This window comes from Mesoplodon bidens (genome assembly GCF_964165515.1).
Source record: "Mesoplodon bidens genome assembly, chromosome: 14".
NCBI lineage: Eukaryota > Metazoa > Chordata > Mammalia > Artiodactyla > Ziphiidae > Mesoplodon > Mesoplodon bidens.
The window spans coordinates 26,710,116-26,729,428 of NC_138170.1; the positions used below are offsets into that span (position 1 = coordinate 26,710,116).

General features: G+C 35.9%; 1 protein-coding gene across 7 annotated transcripts in view; it reads right to left on the bottom strand.

Moving 5' to 3' along the window:
• Positions 1-19,313, bottom strand: part of ALMS1 (ALMS1 centrosome and basal body associated protein) — a 255,741-nt gene that overhangs the window by 201,035 nt on the left and 35,393 nt on the right. For 6 of the 7 annotated variants that reach the window (XM_081253571.1, XM_081253570.1, XM_081253573.1 and 3 more), the window contains 5 exons: positions 18,825-19,020; positions 15,301-15,418; positions 12,028-14,173; positions 11,772-11,921; positions 6,628-6,787 (listed from right to left, as the gene is read on the bottom strand). In XM_081253571.1, coding sequence (XP_081109697.1) covers positions 6,628-6,787; positions 11,772-11,921; positions 12,028-14,173; positions 15,301-15,418; positions 18,825-19,020 — 2,770 coding nt within the window. The remainder of the gene's footprint in view (positions 1-6,627; positions 6,788-11,771; positions 11,922-12,027; positions 14,174-15,300; positions 15,419-18,824; positions 19,021-19,313) is intronic. The other variant, XM_081253572.1, reaches the window with a different exon arrangement.

A 19,313-nucleotide genomic window follows, 5' to 3' on the forward strand; every position in this document is an offset into this window, starting at 1 on the left:
GATACCATTATTGCAAGACAAACAAGAAGATTAACAAGGAGATGAAAGAGACAGTAAAACAGAACTGAGATAAAGCCATAGTCATAGGAGGAGGGAATGAATGGAGACCAGTCAGGGAGGCTGTACATATACCAAAGACTCTGCTTTTGGGACTTCCCTGGTGGTGCAGTGGTTAAGATTCCATGCTCCCAATGCAGGGGGCCTGGGTTCAATTCCTGGTCAGGGAGCTAGATCCCACATGCATGCCACAACTAAGGAGCCCGTCTGCCACAACTGACAGGGCACAACCAAATAAATAAATAAAATATTTTTTTAATAAAATAAAATAATCAAATGCAAATCCAATTTAAAAAAAAAAAGACTCTGCTTTCCAGTGAGGAAATTCAGAAGGTGCATACTGCAGGGGAAACAGACTTCACTTCCAAACTAGTCACTAAATAACCAGACAAGCAAAACAATAACAAATATTCTCAGCCCAGAGAGGGAATCAGTATCCAGAGCTGCAACAATATATTATCTAAAATGTCCAGTTTATAACAAAAAGTTGTGACACACACAAAGAAAAAGAAAACTGACCCATTCACAGGAAAAAAAACAAGCAAGCAATAGAAACTGCCTTTAAAGAGACCCAACATTTTGGATTTAGCCAGCAAAGACTTCAAATTCAGTTATTATAAATATGTTCAAAGAAGAAAAGGAAATCATGCTTTAAAAATTAAAAGAAGCTTCAATGAAATCCCTATCAAACTACCAATGGCATTTTTCACAGAACTAGAACAAAAAAATTTCACAACTTGTATGGAAACACAAAAGGCCCTGAATAGCCAAAGCAATCTTGAGAAAGAAAACCAGAGCTGGAGGAATCAGGCTCCTGGACTTCAGACTATACTACAAAGGTACAGTAATCAAGACAGTATGGTACTGGCACAAAAACAGAAATAAAGATCAATGGAACAGGATAGAAAGCCCAGAGATAAACCCACACACATATGGTCACCTTATCTTTGATAAATGAGGAAAGAATATACAGTGGAGAAAAGACAGACTCTTCAATAAGTGGTGCTGGGAAAACTGGACAGCTACATGGAAAAGAATGAAATTAGAACACTCCCTAACACCATACACAAAAATAAACTCAAAATGGATTAAAGACCTAAATGTAAGGCCAGACACTAACAAACTCTTAGAGGAAAACACATGCAGAACACTCTATGACATAAATCACAGCAAGATCCTTTTTGACCAACTTCCTAGAGAAATAGAAATAAAAACAAAAATAAACAAATGGGACCTAATGAAACTAAAAAGCTTTTGCACAGCAAAGGAAACCATAAACAAGACGAACAGACAACTCTCAAAATGGGAGAAAATATTTGCAAATGAAGCAACTGACAAAGGATTCATCTCCAAAATATACAAGCAGCTCATGCAGCTCAATATCAAAAACACAAACAAACCAATCCAAAGATGGGCAGAAGACCTAAATAGACATTTCTCCAAAGAAGATATACAGATTGCCAATAAACACATGAAAGGATGCTCAACATCACTAATCAATCATTAGAGAAATGCAAATCAAAACCACAATGAGGTATGACCTCACACTGGTCAGAATGGCCATCATCAAAAAATCTACAAACAATAAATGCTGGAGAGGGTGTGGAGAACTGCACTGCTGGTGGGAATGCAAATTGATACAGCCACTATGGAGAACAGTATGGAGGTTCCTTAAAAAACTAAAAACAGAACTACCATACGACCCAGCAATCCCACTACTGGGCATATACCCTGAGAAAGCCATAATTCAAAAAGTCATGTACCACAATGTTCATTGCAGCCCTATTTACAATAGCCAGGACATGGAAGCAACCTAAGTGTCCATCAACAGATGAATGGATAAAGAAGATGTGGCACATATATACAATGGAATACTACTGAGCCATAAAAAGAAATGAAATTTTTTTTAATTTATTTATTTTTATTTTTGGCTGTGTTGGGTCTTTGTTTCTGTGCAAGGGCTTTCTCTACTTGTGGCAAGCGGGGGCCACTCTTCATCGCAGTGCGCGGGCCTCTCACTGTCGCGGCCTCTCTTGTTGCACAGCACAGGCTCCAGACACGCAGGCTCAGTAGTTGTGGCTCACGGACCCAGCTGCTCCACAGCACGTGGGATCTTCCCAGACCAGGGCTCAAACCCGTGTCCCCTGCATTAGCAGGCAGATTCTCAACCAGTGCGCCACCAGGGAAGCCCGAAATTGAGTTATTTATAGTGAGGTGGATGGACCTAGAGACTGTTCATACAGAGTGAAGTAAGTCAGAAAGAGAAAAATAAATACTGTATGCTAACAAATATATATATATGGAAACTAAAAAAAAATTGGTTCTAAAGAACCTTGGGGCAGGACAGGAATAAAGATGCAGACACAGAGAATGGACTTGAGGACATGGGGACAGGGAAGGGTAAGCTGGGACGAAGTGAGAGAGTGGCATGGACATATATACACTGCCAAATGTAAAACAGATAGCTAGTGGGAAGCAGTCGCATAGCACAGGGAGATCAGCTCGGTGCTTTGTGTCCACCTAGAGGGGTGGGATAGGGAGGGTGGGAGGGAGAGGCAAGAGGGAGGAGATATGTGGATATATGTACACATATAGCTGATTCACTTTGTTATACAGCAGAAACTAATACTGCATTGTAAAGCAATTATACTCCAATAAAGATGTTAAGGAAACATTAAAAAATAAAATTAAGAGAAGGTAATGGCAATGTCTCATCAAATAGAAAATAAGCTAATAGAACTTACAAAAGAAGCAAATGGAAATTCTGGGGTTGAAAAGTACAACTAAAATGAAAAATTTCCTAGAGGCTCAACAGTAAATAGGGACAGACAGAAGAATCGGTGAATATGATGATAACAGAGACTATGCAAGCTGAAGGACAGCAAAAAGAAGAATAAATAAAAATGAACAAAGGCTCAGAGAGCTATTTGACAAGAGTAAGTGTACTGACATATGTATAATGGGGGATATCTGAGACAGAAAAGAGAAGAAAAAAATAATGGCCGAAAACTTCCCAAATTTGATGAAAAACATTATTCTACACATCTGAGAATCCCAATGAACTCAATGATAAACAGAGAGATCCATACCAACACATCATAATCAAAATCAAAATGCTGAAAGACGAAGAGAATATCCTGAAAGCAGCAAGAAAAAAACAAATCACATACAATGGAACACTAATAAGAATAGTTGATTTCTCATCAGAAACAATAAAGGCAGAATACAGTGGAAAGACATATTCAAAGTGCTGGGAAAAAAAACTGTCAACCAAGAATTCAAAACCCAACAAAACTATCTTTCGAAAAGATAAAATAAAAACATTCCCAGATATACAAAAACTGAGAGAATTTGTTGGTGGCAGGCCCATCTTACAAAACATACTAAAGGAAGTTCTTCAGGCTGAAAGCAAGTGACACCAAACAGTAATTCGAATTTACAGAACAAAACAAATAGTGCTAGTAAAGATGATTATATTAGGTAATTACAAAAAGACAGGACACTTGCATATTTTCCTTTCTTCTAACAGATTTTAAAAGCCAGCTTACATAAAACAACACATATATAATTGTATTATTGGGGCTATAACATATAGAAATGTAACATATTCAACAATAACAACAAAAGGAAGTACATGGGAGCAAACTTAGAGTATAGCAAGGAAATGACACTGGGTGATAACAAATCCACAGGAACAAATAAAGAGAATAAGAAATAAGAATAAATTCAAATATTAATGTAATAAGCTCTATAAATATAAATATTTGCTCTCTCTACTTCTCTGAGCTTCTTTAAAATACATAAAGTTATATAAATAATTATGACAATGTAACAATCTACTCTTGGGTTTGTAACACATAGTTGTATTATGTATTATAATAATAGCAAATACAACGAAGAGGAAATAGATCTATATAGGAGAAACATCTCTGTATCACACTAGAATTCAGTTAGTATAAACTGGGAGTATATTCTGGTAAGTTAAGATAAATTTTATAAGCCCTACAGGAACCATTAATAATATAACTTTAAAAATTAGCTAGGACTTCCCTGGTGGCACAGTGGTTAAGAATCCGCCTGCCGGGCTTCCCTGGTGGTGCAGTGGTTGAGAGTCCGCCTACCAATGCAGGGGACACAGGTTCGTGCCCCGGTCCGGGAAGATCCCACATGCCGCGAAGCGGCTGGGCCCGTGAGCCATGGCCGCTGGGCCTTCACATCCGGAGCCCGTGCTCCACAGTGGGAGAGGCCAAAACAGTGAGAGGCCCGCATACCAAAAAAAAAAAAAAGAATCCGCCTGCCAATGCAGGGGACACAGGTTCGAGCCCTGGTCCGGGAAGATACCACATGCCACAGAGAAACTAAGCCCATGTGCCACAACTAATGAGCCTGCGAGCCACAACTACTGAAGCCCACATGCCACAACTACTGAAGCCCGCGCAGCTAGAGCCCATGCTCCGCAACAAGAGAAGCCACCGCAATGAGAAGCCCACACACCACAACAAAGAGTAGCCGCTGCTCGCCGCAACTAGGGAAAGCCCACATGCAGCAACAAAGATCCAACGCAGCCAAAAATAAAATAAATAAAAATAAATTAATTTTAAAAAAAAGTAAAAGATAAAAATGAGCTAGAAAATTATTAAAGAAATTAAAATACTGGAAAATATTCACTTAATGCAATAAAAAGCAGTAAAGGATGAACAGAAGAACCAAAGAGTCATAAGGCATATGGAAAAGAAAAAGTAAACCAGCAAGTGTAAATCCAATGTTATCAATAATTACATTAAATGTGAATGGATTAAACAATCACATCAAAGGCAAAGACTGTCAGTCTGGAATTAAGAAATAAAAAAGATACAACTATAAGCTATTTACAAGAGATACACTTCAGCTTCAAAAACATAAATAGGTTGAAAGTAAAGGGATGAAAAAAGATGCAACATTCAAGCAGCAACCATAAGAACTGGAAAGTCCACACAGACATAAGATAAAATAGACTTTAAAACAAAAAAATATGTTGCTAGAATTAAAGATGGACAACAGCAAAAAGGTCAATTCATCAGGAATATATAACAATTATAAACATAAATGCACTTAATATCAAAGTCTCAAAATATATGAAACAATTCTGACAGAAAAGGGAAAAACAGACAAACAATAATAATTGGAGCCTTCAATACCCTACTTTCAAAAATGGAGAAAACTAGCAGAAGATCAACAAGGATCAGAAGACTTGAACACTATAAACCCACGAGAGAGAACTAAGAAACATGTATAGAACACACCACCTAACAACAGCAGAATGCACATTCTTCTCAAGCGCAAACCATACATTCTACAGGATAAACATTATGGTAGGACATAAAACATGCCTCAGTAAAATTTAAAAGCACAAAAATCCTATAAAGTATATTAGGAAATAGTTTAGATGAATTAAAACAAAAACACAACACGCCAAAGCTTAAGGCACACAGCTAAAGTAGTGTTTAGAAATCTATCAATGTAAATACCTACATTAAAAAGAAAAATCTCAAATCAATAACATAACATTTAGGGAAATGTAAACCAAAACCACAAGATACCACTTCACAGCCACCAGAATGGCTATAATCAAAAAGACAGAAAAACAAGTGTTGTTGAGGGTGTGGAGAAACTGGAACCCTGATAATGCTGGTGGGAATGTAATATGGTGCATATTATTTGGAAAACAGTTTAGCAGTTATTCAAAATGTTAAACACTGTTACCATGAATGAGAAATTCCCACTCCTAGATATATACCAAAGAGAAATAAAAATAACAAATACACAAACCTGTACGTGAATGTTCATAACAGCATTATTCATAAGAGTCAAAAAGTGGAAAAAAACCCAAGTGTCCATCAACTGATGAACAATAGGTAAACAATATGTGACATATCCATACTATGGACTATTATTTGGCAATAAAAAGGAATGAGTACCAATATACACTATAACATGGATAAATCTTGAAAACGTACTCAGTAAAAGAAGCCAGCCACAAAAGATCTCATATTGTATGATTTCACGCACATGAAAACGTCCAGGATAAGCACCTCCAACCTCAGCTGACTTCTCAGAACTACCTGCCAATCCATCTGCTTATCCTTGGTCAGCTCCATCCCCTATTCACTTCAACATAAATTCTAAGCCTTCACCAAGCCACTCTCCTCAAATCCCTTAACCCACCTCCACAACTCTCAACCTCCCTCAATCTTGCTTTTTACCTCAAAACTAATCTCTCAGTTTCCTCTCTGTAAACTTGTATCTGTTCTTATGCTCATTTAATTCCCTTTTCCCTTCAAGTCACAGAAAGGAATATAGAAACAAACTGACTCTAATATCAGACTCCTCCAGGTAATTCAGTTCTAAACACTGTCATGAAGAATGCAATGAAAATCAAATGGTTCATCTATTAAAAGATCTGAGGATCTATAAATACATCTAATCCAAAGTTAACATTATTGCAGGAGTTTAAATGTAAAAAATTAGGCACAGCAAGATATTTTTAACAAGCTAGTCATAAGGACACTTAATATCTCCTTCTCTACGTACCTGGTGAATGTTTGAGAGTCCCTGGCACAGTGTCAGGAGATACCCTCAACATTCTGAGATCTGAAGAGTGATACTCCAACTCTCTAGTTGGCTCATGAGGAACAAATGGAGGCAATACAGATGCAAAAGACTGATTACTGTCCATATTAGAAGGACATACCTATGAAAAGAGATAAAAAATGAAGAAAATAAGATTAATTTTAGACTTCATCTACTAAAAAATAACCTCATTTTTATGAAAATGAATGCTAAGCAGTCATACCAGTTCCTCAAGATCATATTCTCAACCCTCCTGAATTCATAAATAGGTCATATCTTGTTTGGTTAATTCCAGGAAGGCTCTACAAATTATTTGAGGGTTTGGAAGTCTACCTGTATAGAATATTACAGATAGGAGACCTAGAAGTGTTCTATTACTCAGAAGTTTGCTACTTAACATAGTATGATCTGAACTACGGTAATATTCTTGACAAGCTCAAGGACTTTTTTTTTAAGAAGGAGAGGTATGTTAGGGAAAGGAAAGAGGAAAGGAGGGAAGAGAGAACAGAAATATTTTCAAGAAATCCACAAATGTTTAGAAGAAAACTAAACGCATCAAAGAACTGTATCTGTGATCAGTTACCAAAAAACATAAGTTCTCAAATTTTTTGAAACAAAAGTAGTGGGAAATATAAACTGATGAGGTAAAGGTTAAGTGCTAAAAAAGAAATTCCTGAAGTTTCATGACATTCCAGCAAGTCCTTGTTAAAAAAGAAATCAGAGGGGACTCCCTGGCGGTCCAGTGGTTAAGACTTCGCCTTCCAATGCAGGGGGTATGGGTTTGATCCCTGGTTAGGGAGCTAAGATCCCACATGCCTCATAGCCAAAAAAAAACAAAACATAAAACAGAAGCAATATTGTAACAAATTCAACAGACTTTAAAAATGGTCCATATCAAAAAAATATCTTAAAAAAAAACAAATTAGAAACTATTAGTACTGATGTTGGTACATAAACATTACACAACTTTTCACCAAATTCACAGTATACTCTCATATAAAAACAACATACCACTTTTATTTTCCTAAAAAGTTATTCCAGTGCTGCCCTCTCAGGAGGGAGTCTAAAAATGTACATAAGCATGAATTTTTCTATCCTCTTTTATGAAGGGTTTTTCAGTGTGTAGTAACAAACATTCTTAAGAAGCTGGCAGAATGTGGAAATAAATAATTCTACTTCTACTGCCCATATAGTTTCTCTAGACCCATGGTTCTCAAATGGGGAAGATTTTGCACTCCCCCACCTCCCCCCACCAAGGAACATGTGGCAATACCTGGAGACATTTTTCGCTGTCATAACTTTAGTGGGGGTAATGTTACTGGCATCTAGTAAGTAGAGGCCAGGGATGATGCTAAACATCCTAAAATACACAGAACAGCCCCCCACAACAAAGAATTATCCAATCCCAAAGCAATAATGTAGAGTCACCCTGCTCTAAATATAGCACAAAGTTCTCAGTTTTCAATTATCCTACTGCCAAAGGAGACATGCAGCTCATTAACAGCATGGGTTTGAAGTGCACTGGTTCACTTATACATGGATTTTTTTTTTCAATAGTAAATACTACAGTACTACACACTATCCAAGATTGGTTGAATCTGTGGATGTGGAAGAACCATGAATATGGTGGAATCGGGGATAAAGGGTGCCAACTGTGGATTTTCAACTTCGCAGAGGGTCAGTGCCCCTAATTCCCACATTGTTCACAGTCAACTGTATATATCACATATATGATAGATAAATACTTGTGTGTGCTCATGCATGCACTGTGTTTAATACAAGTTTTCCCCTAAAGCTTCCAAACGTAGGGAAAAAAATTTCTATTCCAACCTTGACTTCGATAACATTTCAAAGCTTCGAAATATATAGATTATTAGAGCAGTTAATAAAAAAGAAAATGCAGAATGAAAAAGATAAGATGTATTTATTTAAGAGATTAACAGATGTTTATCACTAAAAATTAAAGGAGTCAGGAGGGAAAAAAAAATCAAGATTGGTTTATCTCCTCGTTTTTATCAATAATGAAGACAGAATCAAAGACAATGAAGAAACCAAGAAATGCTAACTCTATAAGAACTGAGAAAATCTGTAAGTCACTCTGATTTTAGGGAAAAAATGAGTTATTCTGATCTAAGCAAGGTGAATTTGAGATGTTGGGACTATTCACAGGAAAATTTCATGCAAGATAGAATATGGGGTCTACCTAGGAGAAATAATACTAGGGTCTTAAAATAGAGATGATAACCATCCACACAGAGAAAAGCATTTAAACCTTGAGAGGAAACAAATTCTTTGGGATGGAGGGGGAACCAACAAAATAAACACGAAAGAAATCTAAGGAGTCAACCTTAAATAATACTTAAGAGTTATGTGGCCAAAATAAGGGATACTAAAACAGTATTTTATTATAGACACTAAAAGAATGTAATATGCTGCTGCCAGGAACAAGGAGAGAGAAGGAACAGAATAACGAATTAGAGTAGGAAAGCCCTGGTAAGAGTCTAATGGTCTAGTTTCAGTAAAGGGAACTAACAGCCAGTCACTAACCATGTAAATGCTACATTCCTTACACCCCATTTAACATAACAACATTTGAGGTTGATTATTATTGTTCCTATTCTTTATGTAGACAAGGAAGGAGAGTGATCCTCCAAAATCATTTTCCCAAGGCACAAGGCTAACAAAGTAAATGAACAGGATTTTGACTCCAATTCTCCACAGTCTCTTCATAGCCCCAACCTACATCATACATAAATGGATACCCAAATAATCATTTAGAGAATGACGGATACGTATCAAAGTGAGGCAAACAAGTATGAATGCCTCTTTTGAGACACAGATGAGAATAAGGAAGAAACCGAAGAGTAGGCAAACCCCCTGAGAGCAAGCTGGGCCATGCAGGAAGATTATCACCATGTCTGGCTCATTGTTTCCCTCATATTAGCATTAGATAACTCCCAGATCATAGAAGGGAGCTAAGAGTGAAAGACAATATAGAGAACAGCATCCTCCTTGGACTAAAAACCTACAGTTAAGGGCAAATAAAATTTGAAATTGTGTCAGAGTTAATCTCAGCACATCACTGTTAATTGAATATACATCTTCATGTCTTTAAATATATATATATATATATATATATATATATTTTTTTTTTTTTTTTTTTTTTTTTTTTTTTTTTGGCGGTACTTGGGCCTCTCACTGTTGTGGCCTCTCCCGTTGCGGAGCACAGGCTCCAGGACACGCAGGCTCAGCGGCCATGGCTCACGGGCCCAGCCGCTCCATGGCATGTGGGATCTTCCCGGACCGGGGCATGAACCCGTGTCCCCTGCATCGGCAGGCGGACTCTCAACCACTGCGCCACAAGGGAAGCCCTTTAAATATATTTTATCTACATGAAAAGTTGACATAAATTACAAAAGTAGCACTATCGAAAAAATTAGAAACTCTCAGTTTAAATATAATTAACACTGCTGTATGTTATATATGAAAGTTGTTAAAAGTAAATCCTAAGAGTTTTCATCACCAGGAAAAAAATATTTTTTCTATTTCTTTAATTTTGTATCCATATGAGACGATGGATGTTCACTAACTTTATTGTGGTCATCATTTCATGATGTATGTAAGTCAAGTCATTACGCTGCATCCCTTAAACTTATACTGTGTTGTATGTCAATTATACCTCAATAAAACTGGAAGAAAAAGGAAAAAAGAAACTCTAAGCTTAAAATTGATATTTTGTTTCTCATTCTTATTAAAACTAACTTTGACCTTCACTCTTGCCAAAATGATGCAAAATCTTGGCTTTGGTTTCACTGAAGAACAGTTTATGGTATAGTGGTTAAGTATATTGACAAGGTTAGTTTAACCCTCTAAATATCAATTGTAAAATGGGGATGATAATAATCCCCAACAATCCTCCCTGATAGGATTGACCAAAGGCCTAAATGAACTGAGGCATGTAAGTAAATCTCTTAGCATATTATTTGAGCACAGTGTGTTAGCTATCATTTTCATCCCCATCGTTATCAAATTGAAAATTAGAATTAAACAATTGTCTAGAATGTTGAAGAAAATAAAACTAACCTAACAGTTCTCTATATTAAAATTTTTTAATAAATTCAATAAATTGTAAATAAAAGGAAAAATTCATCACAATATCTTTGTTCAGTTTCTCTTTTCAACTACCTGAACCTAAAGGTCAAAATATAATTGCAGGGACTTCCCTGGTGGTCCAGCGGTTGAAACTCTGTGCTCTCAATACAGGGGCCCAGGGTTCGATCCCTGGTCAGGGAACTAGATCCCACATGCTGCAACTAAGACCTGGCGTAGCGAAATAAATAAATAAATAAATATTTTTAAATATAATTGTAACTCAAACTAGCAGCTTTCCAATGACACACTAATCTTATACATGGGAAAATAGGAAAAGGAAAGTAACATTAAGTATACCACATATATGACCTAACTGTCTTTAATGACTAACAGAATGTAAGGGTATATTATCAGGAAGTGGGACCCAGATTGGAGCTGACAGTATCAGACACAACCGGATGGGCAATGGGACTAGAGAAACATTAAAGCCAAAAGATCCAAGGATCCAGGTAAATGAAGCCTTGTATATAAAAGAAAATTGTGACTTCAAGATACCTCTGAAGTTAAAATCTTTCAGGGGTTTCTAAACAAATACTTGAATATGTCAGGGCCTATATACCAAGGTCTGTACATTGAAGGCCAGAGGGGGAAAAAAGCACAACTGAATATCTCCATGAATGAGTCTAATCTTAACACCATCCCAAAGGTTCTTGCTGGCACAATTTGGAAGAGTTAAGATGCCTCAAGATGAAAGGCCTGCAAGCTCCAAAGGATGGCCTTTTCCAAAACACCACAGAAGTCACTAAGTCTCATGGTCTACGAAGCACAAATATTTCTTTTATGCCAACCTCTAACAAATTAATGCAGCATATTCCTGGATATCAGATGAAAACCAGATTACACATCACAATTTGGTATTAGAGGATATAAACGGCCCTATACTTTCATCCCCATTTTTCAACTAAAATATTTCTTTCCCTACTGCATAAGAAATGTCAAACAGAAAAACTTACAGGCTCTTCAAAACTGCTCTCTTCCTTACATGGTAGCTGTACAGTAGACTGCCAGTGCAGGGAGCTGTCACAAATCTCTAGATTATCAAGCAAATTTTCTAAACCTGCTAGCTTAATGCGCTCACCAGTCAAGTCACCTTGGCCACATATCTGGGAAACAGTAAAGAGTAAAAGTAAAAACAAATAACAATACCATTTTCTGAAACAATACTGGAAAAGACCATGTCTCTCCCCAACAATCATTTTATTGTCTCACCTCTCTTTGTAGTTCAACAACTCTTTTCCTGCATACAACATCATTTTCATCTAGGCTACAGCATTCGGTATCATCATCCAGAGTATAGATGTCAGATTCAGCCTTCCCCTGCAGGCCCTCTACAAAATAGGAGTCATTTTGCATAATTGTATAGACAGTAAAACTGGACTTGGCTCCCACAGGCGGAGGAATTTCACCTTGGTCTATATCAGCTTTCAGCAATGTCTCTTGGCCAACTGCAATTAATGACGCATCACTGATCACTGGCAAAGCACCTTGTGACTTTGCATCACATGCCACCAAGTTTGCTGAAAAGCTGCTTCCTAAAGCTGCAGATGGACTTTCAATGACGTTACTAGAGTTTCCATTCTTACCCAAAATACAGTTTGAGGAATCTGCAACTTCTTCAAAGGTGTGCTGCTTTAAATCTTGTAAAACCAAAGAATCTGAAGTCCATACTTTCATTGGATAAATAATGTCTGAAGATCCTAACTTCTCTGCAAGGTCAAGAGCAGAAACAGACTTTCTCTCTCCAATGGGAAGAAATGGTTCATTGTTTGTATCATACTGAAATAAAGCTGACTGTGTCTTGCCAAGACCAACAGCTTGTCTGAGAGATTTTTCACTTAAAGAAGATGATGACTTAAGCTCTGGACTAAGAGAGAGTGGCTTAATGAATATTTCCTGAGGAGCACTGGGGAGTGATTTCAAATTGGGATGCCAGTACAGGGAGCTATCACCATTATCTTTTTTATACGACAATGGTTTTGAAGCTGCTGATTCAAACACCCCAGGAGTAGATTGATAGCGTGGGTGATTAAGTTTATCAAAGAAAAAGTTTTCATCATAATTTAATAGGGAAAGATCTGGATTTTTTGGTTCATTTTCTTGGCTGTCATTTGTTAAAGATTTATTGATGTCAGTTTGGATTTCATTTACTGTACTCTCTTTCTCAGAAGGTTCAATAGAGGCAATAACTGCCTGAAAGGCTACATTTTCAGTAGCATCAACATTTTTCCCACCAAAAGCAGAAGGTGGCTTTTGGTTTCTTTCTTCTTGAAAATACAGCTGTTCTGATGTCTCATCTGAGTTGGATTTAATAGTCTGAAGACGACCACCAAAAACCTCCATCTTAGAGGTATCATGCCCCGTGGAGAGTATATGTGCTTCTGACACTTCTACAGAATTATCAGTACCTACAACATTCTCAATATATTGTATTTCTGCAGATCTGGGATGCACCTCTGAAAATACTAAAGTATTTCTATTCTCCTTTAGTTCAAAACATTGAGATAATTCTTTCCCCAGATCTTCTTCATTTCTTTTATAACCCTCCAAAGAATCCATCTTTTGTTTCATCTCATTCTCAGCAGGAGCCCTTAAATAAACACTCTCAAAATAATGACTATCAGCTGTCAAGGGAACCTCTCTTCCTCCTCTTTCCAACAAACAATGCAAAAAACAATGTGGCATTTTACTATAAAAACGAGGAGCAACTTCATGTGGAAAAGAAACACAGTCCTTACTGATTAGACATTTTTCTGGATGGTGTGAAGCTCCCTGTTTGTTCCATGGCATATCTGAAAAAGGGGCACTAAAATTGTCACTTTCCTTAGGAATTTTATTTTTATCAATTGTGTCAGATGAATCTGAATAAGAATCACGGTCCTTACTGGTTAAATATTTTTCTAACTGTTGTAAAGATTCCTGTTTCCCATATTGCACATATGAACAAGAAGCATCAAAACTGTCACTTCCTTTAGGAGTTATGTATTCATCATTTGTATCAGATGCAGTTGAAAAAGAAACTTGATCTTTATCAGCTAAATTGGTTTCTGGCTCCTGTATAACTTCTTGTGTCTTCCATGACATATATGAATAAAGAGCATCATAACTATCAGAGTCTTTGGGGGTTTTCAGATCCTCAAGTGTATCAGGTGAAACAGTTTCTTCTTTAGTCCCTCGTTCAAGAGTTAATAAGCGCTGAGACTCAATAGCTGTACTACCTATAAGTGGGTGCTGAGATACACTAAAGCAACTGTTAACTAAGTTTGAAGCTACTTCCGAGGCTGCCTGGAATAAAGCTTCACTAACTTCCGACGGTCGAGAAAACCATTCGGTGTCTTCAGACTTACCAGGAATTCCCCTGAAAATATACAGTTAAAAATAAATAAGTAACACATTAAAAACATTTATTTTTTAAAATACTAACATGAAAAAATACAAAACTGATATGTCACTGAAATCGAGGTTATTTGAAAGTATACTGAAAAACAAAGTCCTAATTTCAAATTCCTTTAGGGTGGCTAATGACTGAACAAAGCAAATTTTTTTAAAACAGAAGGTAAACTACCATCCTATGACCCTGATATTTTCTCAGGCTTCCCTCAAAACAATATTGCCCCCAAGTGATTCTTTAAATGAAAATATCAAACTTTACTATTTAAAATGTGTAGTTTATCACCTACCATAATTTAATATTCATTTAGCCTGCAGTAATTCTTCTATTTATTATGCTCCTGAAAACCAATTAAGTAAGCTACTCCCCAAACAAAACAGTAACCTAATCATTGGTTGACTATTGTGTATAGAACACTTTTCATAAAAGTAATTTTAAAGTAATACATAGCACAGGGCAGAGGTTTTTCTTCTGTAAACATTTATACTTTTTAATTTAAGGCATCTTTTTTATTTCTAAAAGAAGAAAACATATTCTTGGATAATTCCAAATATGCTTTGGAGAATTCCAGACTTGTCTCTCATTATGACTAAAGGGCATTAATTTGGAGTAACTGTTAATTTCGATGTGTCTATTAGAAAAATTGTGTTAGTTCATATTCGCACCTCCTTCGAAGGAGAGATAGCTAGGTTCATTCAATATTGGCTGACAAAAATGACAGTGCCAAACAAGCTAGTGACCATGAAATGGATGCTTTTTACAGAATGGGTGTGGGCTTATGAGTAGCAAAAGGGGAGATTTAGAAGGAAGAAAATTAGTGTGCCTTCTAAATTAAAATATGCCTAATATACCAGAATACATTAGAAATTATTTTTAAAGAAACTGAAGTCCCCTGGCTCATTTTTACACATATTACTATGCCAAATTAACATGTATCATGCCTTAATTTAGGGCCTTGTTATCTTCAGAGTGTGTACTGAGAATATCTAGCTCCCAACCCAAAGTCTCACCTGATGTCATTAATATTAGTAACAACTTAGAAGAAAAGAAAGAGTAGAAAGGTTACATGCAAACAGAAAAATAAATCATCCTACCTCAGAGGTGCAAAATCTAGTTCACTTTGGTGAAACAAGGAATCAGGCCCAAACTCTTGATCTTTTGTCAAACATGTCAGCAAAGGCAAATCAGGAGAAGCGAAATTGTCTTGTATGACTGCAAAGTTTCAAATATAAAGATGTTGGGAATGTTGAAAATTAATTGTTTAGCTTATATAGTATTTTAAAGAACCTAAATATGCTGCCATCTGGAAGTTTCTACAAGCATTAGTATGATAATATAACAGCAGCAGCAGCATATACCATTTATTAATAGCCTGAAAAGATCCAGGCACTTAACATATAATATTTTATTTAATCCTCATAACAACCTTGAAGAATAGGTATTTTTATACCCATCTTATAGATGAGGAAACATGATCATAAATCTTAAAGAATACTAAGTAATTTGTCCACATTCAAATAGCTTAAGTGCCAGAGTGCGATCTGAACCTAAACACTCTACTTTTTAGCAAATGCTCCTAACCATTATGAGTGTTTCTTCCTATCTTACATCAAAGTGTGGTCCACAGGCTCCCAGGCATCCCTAAGACACTCTCAGAAGATGCCTGGGGTCAAAATTATATTCAAAGTAATATTAACATATCATTTGCCTTATTCACTCTCATTCTCTCATAAGGACACACTGGAATTTTCCAGAAGCTACATTACCTATGATAAAGCAACATCCTGAATGCAGAAGCAGATTATCAGAACCCACCTGTATTCTATTAAGTCAGACATTACAGTTTTTTCTTTTTTAAGTAAAACAACGCTAGTCTTCCAAACATTTTTGATTTGGAAAATAGTTATTTTTCTAAAAAACTAGATAATTTATGTTAACATGCAATGGAGTTGTTACTTTTTAATGAGTTGATAAATATTTTTTAAATTTCTCAGTTTTAATAATTTCTAATATGGGAAAATATCAATAATCCACACCAACAAAAGCTCTCAGTAATTTTAAAGTGTGTCAAGGAAATCCTGTGAACAAGAAGTTTGAGAACTGCTAATTTAAAGGAAAAAAAATTCTTCTGAAATGCTGAATGCCACCTTAAATAAGGTTTATTATAATGTCCTTAAATATGTACAACTAGGTATAAACTTCTTATTCCTTATAGTATTTCTACAACTATAAAACAAAAAATTAAACATTAATAGAAACAAAACTATAAAAAACCAACAGCATTCTATTCCATATTAATTTAAATAGATTGGTGATGTTTTGTTAAAACTGAATTGTTCTTTCAATATGAAGGTAATACTGTTGCTACAGTATACTTTCTTGATTTCAGAATGCCTATAATAATACTGCATACCTTCCCTATCATAACTGTCACACTCTTGTTTTAATCTTTGGTCTGTCTGCTTCCCACCTAGATTATCAACTCCGTGTCTGCATTATTCACAGCTGTACCCTCAGTGCCTAGCAAAGTACCAACTACACTTAGTAGGCACTCAAAATACAATTATTTATTTACTGAATGGATTAATTAAAAATAAGAACCTGAAAGATAACGATAACCTTTACCACCAAGGACTAATTGGTATGGTTCCTCTTTGGCTACAGACTCAGTCTTAAACCTTCATAACAGAAATCTTTACCCCTCTAAGAATCATGAAGATTTTTTAACAAAGACCCCACATTTCCTCACATTTGGGCAACTGCTGATGGCCTGGATCACTCTCTTTTGAGATACCTAACTGTTCTGGCACGAGTCATCATCATGACATTTGCCATTGGTGAGATACACCCTACAATGACTGGATTCAAGCATAACAAAAAAGCAATGATGAAATTTCCTCTGACCATCAGATCCTGGGATCTGATCTAATAATTAAAATGTTCTACTTTATCTATAGTAAATGAGAAGCTGGAGTTATAAAACTTTACATTAGAAAATACTTTAGAAGCCATGTAGCACAATCTCCAACCCAATGCTGAAACTATTCTATTAGAGAACTTTGCTTGACATTTTGCTATGACATAATGCTCACTTTTTTGTTGTTATATAGCCTTTCCAGTATTAAATGGCTCTATTAGAAAGTTCTTTCTTGTATCAAGTTGAAAACAGCCTCCCTATAAGCTATGTAGTCTCATTTTAACCTTTAGACTAGGAATTAGCAAACATTTTCTATAAAAGGTCAGCTAGTAAATATTTTAGGCTTTGTTGATCACACATGGTATCTCTATCCTATATACTTCTTTTGTTTTTACAATCTTTTAAAAATGCTAAAACCTTTTCTAGCTCACAAAATCAGGCCTTAGGCTATGGCTAGTAGTTTGCAGACTCCTGCTCTAAACCACTATCCAACTCATCCCATGGTACTATTATTTTCCTTTTACTGTATTGTCTTCCCAAAAGAGGACGTAGCTTTCATCTATATACCCCTAGCGTCCAACACACAATAGGCACTTAGATATTTGTTAAATAAATGAATAAATGAAAAATACGTTGCTTCCTCTTTAGCATGACAGCCCTTCAAATACCTGATCATAGCAAAGTCTTCCCTTTCATCTACTATCATAGTAACCTCCTCCCACAAGGGAACTCTAATGTTAACATCTTTCTTAAAATATAAAACTAAAATTGACTTTGATGATCTACATCACTGAATATATTGGCACTAGTATTTTTACTTGGATAGTATTTGCTTGTATTTGAAAGGAACTTGTTGAATTAATTCTTAATTCTTGCTCCTCTACAAAACTCTGATAAGACAACTCCATGGTTGAATCCCACTCCCTTGACAAAAGTTAATTGTAAAATATGTGGTTGTTGCATTTTCTTCAATTTTTGAAAGTAAAAATCTGAAGAAAATGGAAGGAAAAAGCAAAGAATATTTGTCTGAATTATGATTTAGGCATGAAAAAATTGAAATTACCATATTGGCTAAGCATTCTTATATATGTGCAACAATCCAAGGTAGTGATAATACAACTTTACCTCCTACCTTGATGATTTGAAAAGTACTTAAAGTTCATCTTTTGTAAGAGCTAATAAATCAGTTCCATATTAAACAGAGGAAAGCAGGAAGCGCTACCTCAGACAAGTCATTTAACCTCTTTATCTCAATGTTTGGGTCTGAAAACTTAGGATAATAATATATGTCTTAACTAATTTTAAGAATCTAATGAGCTTAAGCATGAACATGTTTTTTGTTTGTTTTTTAAACATAATGGAGCCTCCACTGCTGAGAGAAGTAGTCAAAGGATAATATATGGTTTACCCCAAGAAAAACTCCACAAATTCAGGACTAAGGAGGCATACCCACTAGAGGAAGTTACCACCTTTTTGCCTTCTGAGAGCAACAGGGGAAGATAAAATGAGGAGCAACTGCACATTTAAATATAACTAGACCAGCTGGCCAGTGTGGAAAACCAGAAATAAGCTACTACTTTTGAGTGCAGTTCTACAGAGCTCCTCAGCTCAAGAAAGGATTTAGACGCAAGATTTGCAGTCCCCCATAAGTATTTTACAAATGTGAGGTATTACTACTAGTTAAAAATAAAGAGGCATTACCTAGCAATGGAGAACATAAGAGATCTCTGTTCGACTCCTTTACTTGATTTTCTGATCGGGTCAATATACCTTCCTCCAGAGAGGGGAAGTCTGTCACTTCAGTCCCTTGCTCTCTCACATTAAACCTGGTCTGGGTTGTATCCAAGGTGTGGGAAGAGTCCATTTCTTGAGGAAGATAATGCCAAGATTCTGTTCTCTAAAACAATAATTTTGAAGGAAAATATGCTAAATCATTAACTGAGTTACCATATATATTAACATTTAGATTAAAACGTCCATTCACTTAGCATACAGCTTCCTATTTCACAACATTCCCATCAAAATTTGTAAAAAGTAAAGCTGTTCTTTCTGTGTTTTTCACAATATTAATAACATTTTTGATCTTTTCCCATTATTACCCATCTTTTAACGTGTTGAATCACTGGCATTTCTGCTATTCTTTAATAGTTACTTCTCATCATTAAAACAATAAATTTGGTTCTTCATGAT